The 5,208-nt window shown below is 48.5% G+C and overlaps 1 protein-coding gene across 1 annotated transcript in view; it reads left to right on the top strand.

The window, feature by feature from the left end:
- LOC102868619 (zinc finger protein 18-like) overlaps positions 1-450 on the top strand; it is a 47,975-nt gene extending 47,525 nt beyond the window's left edge. The window contains exons 2-3 of the mRNA XM_006899279.1: positions 3-101; positions 199-450. Coding sequence (XP_006899341.1) covers positions 3-101; positions 199-450 — 351 coding nt within the window. The remainder of the gene's footprint in view (positions 1-2; positions 102-198) is intronic.
- Positions 451-5,208: the final 4,758 nt, after the last annotated feature.

Below are 5,208 nucleotides of genomic sequence, written 5' to 3' on the forward strand. Positions count from 1 at the left end.
AGGAAGAGGAAGCCGGCCTCGGTGCGGCCAGCGCGCGCACGAAGACCGAGACCATGAACGGCGACCGGACCGAGAGCGATTGGCAGGGGCTGGTGAGCGAGGTGAGGCCGAGGCGCCGGCCAGGCGGGCAGGGTCGCCCGAGCGGCCACCAGCCCCGGGCTCGCGTCCCCAAGTCCCTGCGTCAGTGCGCGCAGAAAGGGAGGCGCGGGGGGCGCGCAGCCGGCTGAACTGTCGCCGCGCCGCCACCGCGCCGCCCACCAGGTGCGCGCCGCTCCCCGCACGCCGGCCTCTCCCGGTGCCACTCTCTCCCGCGCCATCTGGTGCCCGTCTTGGGGAGGGGCCTTCCCTCCGGGTCCTTGCGGCCCTGGATTGGAGAGAGGCTACGGGATCCGGGAGTGGAGGCGCCAAGCCCCACCCGCCTGCATCCTGGTGGCCTCGTCCAGGAGCTGAGCGATTGGACGCTCGCGGCTAGAACCGAAGGGTGGGGCCTTGGAGACAAATCCGGGCCCTGAGGTGACACCTGTGCCAGGTAGCATTACCTGCAGGGGTGGCTTGGGTGGGGATGTTCCATATCCTCGATGGCCGTGAATTCTTTCACTTAGTTCAGTCAACACGTACATATTGAACCTTCACGTGTGTAAGGTGGCTGGCTTGGGGCTCTGGAGCAAAGGTGACAACCAGATACCCTGGCCACAGTTGCACGCCACCCATTGTTTCCTCCCTAACATAAACAAACACAGCTTTCAGACTCCTGGGCCCTTTCCGTGCTCCTCCTCCTGGTCTGGCCCCAAGCTTTTTGAGTTTGTTGGCCTGGAAGCGGTGGTTACAAGGTGTGGATGAGTTATCTGCCATGACTTACACCACTCTTCCTTCCTGGCTATTACCAGCCACACTGATGGCTTGCTGGGAAGTTGCACTGCAATCCCAAAGGCCAGCAGTTCAAATCCACCCGCTGCTCAACCGAAAAAAGATGGGCAGTTGACTCACATGCTATTAACTGCCTCTGAAAACCTGATGGAGAGTCAGCTGTGGGCTTTCAGCTCAGCTGTGCACAGCAACTGTTCTCGTCCTTCCACGCCAAAAACAGCGCCCCCCTTCCCTGAGGTTGGCCAACTTGGAGTTCACTTGAACACTGGAGTTCTTCCAGTGTGCTTGCACTGAAGATCCCCAAGTGGCAAAAAATGGTTTGCACAAATACTAGCTTAAAGGTTGGTGGTTTGAATCCACCTGGTGGCACTGTGGAAGCAAGCCTGGCAAAAGGGTTACAGCCAACAAAATTCCTTACTAGTGGACAACTCTGTGCTCTCAAGTGAAACAGCTTGTAGCTGACCTTCTAGCTAGTTTCCAGAGACTATACATCTAGGAGATAGATTGATTCGGTGGCTGGGGTAATCGGGATGAGTGTGTCGGAAACAATGAGATTGGCACAGGACAGAACAGAGTTTAGGGCTGTTGTCCATAGGGTCGCTATGAGTTGCAGGTGACTCGACAGCACATAACAACAACATACATTGCAAGAGGGGAGATTGCCCATCTCTCTCCTGCAGAGCAGCTGATGGATTTGAACTGCTCGCCTTTGGGCTGGCAGAGCAACTCCTTACCCACTAGGCCATCAGAGCTCCATCAGAGAAAAATCCAGAGCAGATGCATTCTTTAGTATAAGTCGTCACTATGAGTTGGACCCAGTTCTTGGCTGGTTTATATACATACAGACACACATAGACAAAAGCAAACGTCTTGGTTTATTTACTCTCATGTCCCCTGTGGAGTGTTGAACGGGAAACCCTGTACTGTCTTTTTGCTTTAATATCCTGTAGGCCTCCAACTCATTCTGTTAGTACATAGTGTTCAATTAAGTGGGTATAATGTAGACTGCTAGGAGAACAAACAAGTTCAACTTGAAGAGGGTGACACCAGACTGCTCCTCGGAGGCAAGGATTCTGAAGCTTTGTCTGACATACTTTGCACATGTTCCAAGGAGGGGCCTGTCTTTGTAGAGGGACGTCATGCTTGGAAGTGTGGAGGGACAACACAGGAGGGGATGACCTTGAATTACATGAATTGACCAGGTGACTAGGGTAATGGAGATAGGGGTATTGGAGACAATGAAATTGGCTCAGAATAGAGCAGGGTTTAGCGCTGTTGTAAGTAGTGTTGCTATGAGTCGCAGGTGACTTGACAGCACACAGCAACAACAACAACAACAACAACAGTCTCTGCCCAGCAGGTGAAAGCTCTCCTGACTATATTGCAGCTTGTCCCCACCTCCTGTCACGATCAGACTTGGCATCAAAGGATTAGCAGATATTCTGGGGATTCTGGCTCTGGGCCCATTAAGAATCCTACTTGGTAGTCCAGGAGTCTGGAGGTGGTTTCCAAAGCAGTCCAGTGCTGGATTCTGAAATAGCAGCAAAACAGTTGTTACTCCGCATGTACTTACAGAATGCCTGTTGAATTGTACTGGGCACCTTGCTAGGCGTTTGGGATTCAGTGGTGAACAAGACAGGCAGTTCCTGCCCTCAGTGCTTGTGGTACAATTTGCAAGGAGAGACACTCAACGAACAAGATGGTATCAAAAGTAAGAAGGTAGTCAAGGGCAGAATGTTTGTCTTGGGTGAACTTGACCTTGCATGGCCCACTTTATGTTGTAACAATGGATCCTCCCACTAGATTGGAATTTTATTTGACTTTCTGGTCATTGCCTACAATGAGCTTTGCAAATAGCCGGTGATCAGTAAATGCTCACTGGATGATCCTGAACTGGATCTTGGAGGAGTTAAGCTATACATCCTGCTGAGTTTCTCCAACGTGGGGAAAACTAATGGGCTGAAGAATAAGAGACTCAGAAGAGACATAATGAGGGAGCCCTTTCAGGAGCCTGGTGTGGGAAACTGGCTGAGTGCCAGAAAGGTGAATTAGCAACACACACACTCTGCAGGCCCACTTGGCTGCTTGTCTTTGATTGGTGTTTTGAAAGGTTCTGCTGGTGAAGAGATTTGGTTGGGAGATAAGACACACGTTGCCATTTTTTTTTTCCTAACAGAAATTACGTTTCTAGGAGGGTATCTTCATGGTCTGTTTACTATTCTGGTTCACTTATATTTAATAAAGTCTAGTCTTTCAGTTTTGCTTTGTTAGTTATGACTGAACTTGGAAGTACTGACTCAAATCCTTGCTCCAATAATAATACGTCTCTTATTATTGCTGCTGTTAGGTGCCATGAAGTGGACCATGATTTGTAGCAACCCAGTGAACAACAGACTTAAGCTCTATCCTGGTCTGCACCACCCTCCCTATTCCTGGTGTCCTCAAGCCCATTACCCCTCATACGTCCACTAAAGGCCTGGAATGTGAAAGACACACCGGTAGGACTGTTGTTGTTGTGTGTCATCAAGTAAGAACCGACCCGTAACTGTCCCTTTGGTCATCCATAACAAGTGACTGAAAAAGGCCATTGCCTGAATCAGATGCACCTTAGTCTTCAAGCTGACATCATTGCCCCTCAGCACTTTGAAAAGTTCCTTTACAGCCTGCTTTCCAAATGCAGTATGTCTTGATTTTTCTGAGTACTACTGTTAAGGGATCTGATCAACCTTAGTTGCAAACGTGAACATGCATGATCCCAAACCTACTGAATGGAAGTGACTCAGTGAGCAGCTCTCAAGTCAGCCTTTCTCATGAACTGACGTTATTCCAGATGGTTCCTCTGGCTGGTCAGGTTTTGTCTTTGGGGACAGCAAGTGGCACTCAACTAAGTCAGTTTCAAGGAGAGGGGTGGTCGAAGCTTAGAGGAGTTGTAGAGTGACTTTGCACCCAGCAGAAGGAGCTGGGGAGGACACTAGGGGGCATCTGGTCTTGACCATGTGGACTGTTCCACAAGCTTGTGTCTCTCTGCAGAAGCCCGCACCTGGATTCCTGTCACTGTCCAGGGTCCTGCGCTCTCTCAATCAGCTTGCTCCCTCATCTTGCCCCCAGGAAACACTTTTCATTTATTATGATCCTACAGAACTCAATTTTATTTTCATATCTCTAATATAACACGCTGAAATCCCCGCCTTCTCCCGGGCCCTGGAGTCAGCACGGCCAAGCGTGTGAAAGGAGCTTGGTTTTGGAAATGAAATGTCTCAGGAGGGGGAGATGTTATTCTTATCACCCCTCAGGTGAGCATTCAAAACCGGGAGGAACTCTGGAAACAGAGCCTTGCAGACAATCAATAACTTTTTATTTCCCTGATACAAATCTGGTCATCTCTCTGCTTCCTGCCTCTGTGATAAGCTATGCCTAATTTAATTTCACTCTTTGAATTTTGATTAATTAATTAGATAGCAATCAATCTCATATTCATTGAGCATGTTGTGTGCAGTGGCCGTGAGGCAGCGGGGAGAGAACCCTGGCTTTTACCCAAAGCAGATTCGCTGAGTGTTGGAAGGAATGGTTGAAAGGCATGCAGTCTGGCTTGTTAAGGACCCACATTGGAGCCTCAAGTTGTGGATTCCAGAAGACACTAAAAGACCCAGGTGTGAGTTCTGGCCCTTTTGATTTCTTGATGCAAATGAGCAAGACTCAGCCAAAATTGCCTAAACACAGAGGGTCTTCCTTCTTCTTATTTAATATCTCTTATTAGATAATAATATGAGGCAATAATTCACACTTTTCCCCTGCTCAGTTTTTGAAATTTTTATTGGGATTCGAGTGAAAGCTTGAGAGAAAATTGTTTTTCTGTTGACAACTTACATACATTTTGTTTTGTGACACTGATTACAGTCCTCCCAATGTCGCAGCACCCTCCCTCCCCCTCCCTGTGTTTCCCATCTCCATTTGTCCTTCTTCCCTATCTCTTCTTGCCTTCTCAGCTTTATCCCAGGGCAAATGCTCTCCTCAGAAGGAATTTCTGACATGTCTCCTGATTCCAAGATAGAGCTGACTTCAGGCACAGCTGGATCCAGCCCACAAATGAGTATTTTTCTCTCTATCTGTGGGAATACTTCAAGCCTGACTTCATTCTGCATCTCATCTTTTGAGTTCAAGCTCAGAGGGGACAACAGATATACTTTGTAGGCAGACTCCAGCAAAAACCCAGGAGTCAATTGTTTTTCTGTTTTCTATTTCATTTATTTCTGCTCTTGTTTTTATAATTTCAGTTTTTTTAGAGGGTGTCAGGTTTTCTTGCTGTTCTTTTTCAATTTGCTGGAGATATTGGGTTAGAGA

The sequence above is a fragment of the Elephantulus edwardii genome, unplaced genomic scaffold, assembly GCF_000299155.1.
Source record: "Elephantulus edwardii isolate Elephantulus edwardi_28Jun2011 unplaced genomic scaffold, EleEdw1.0 scaffold00251, whole genome shotgun sequence".
Classification (NCBI taxonomy): Eukaryota; Metazoa; Chordata; class Mammalia; order Macroscelidea; family Macroscelididae; genus Elephantulus; species Elephantulus edwardii.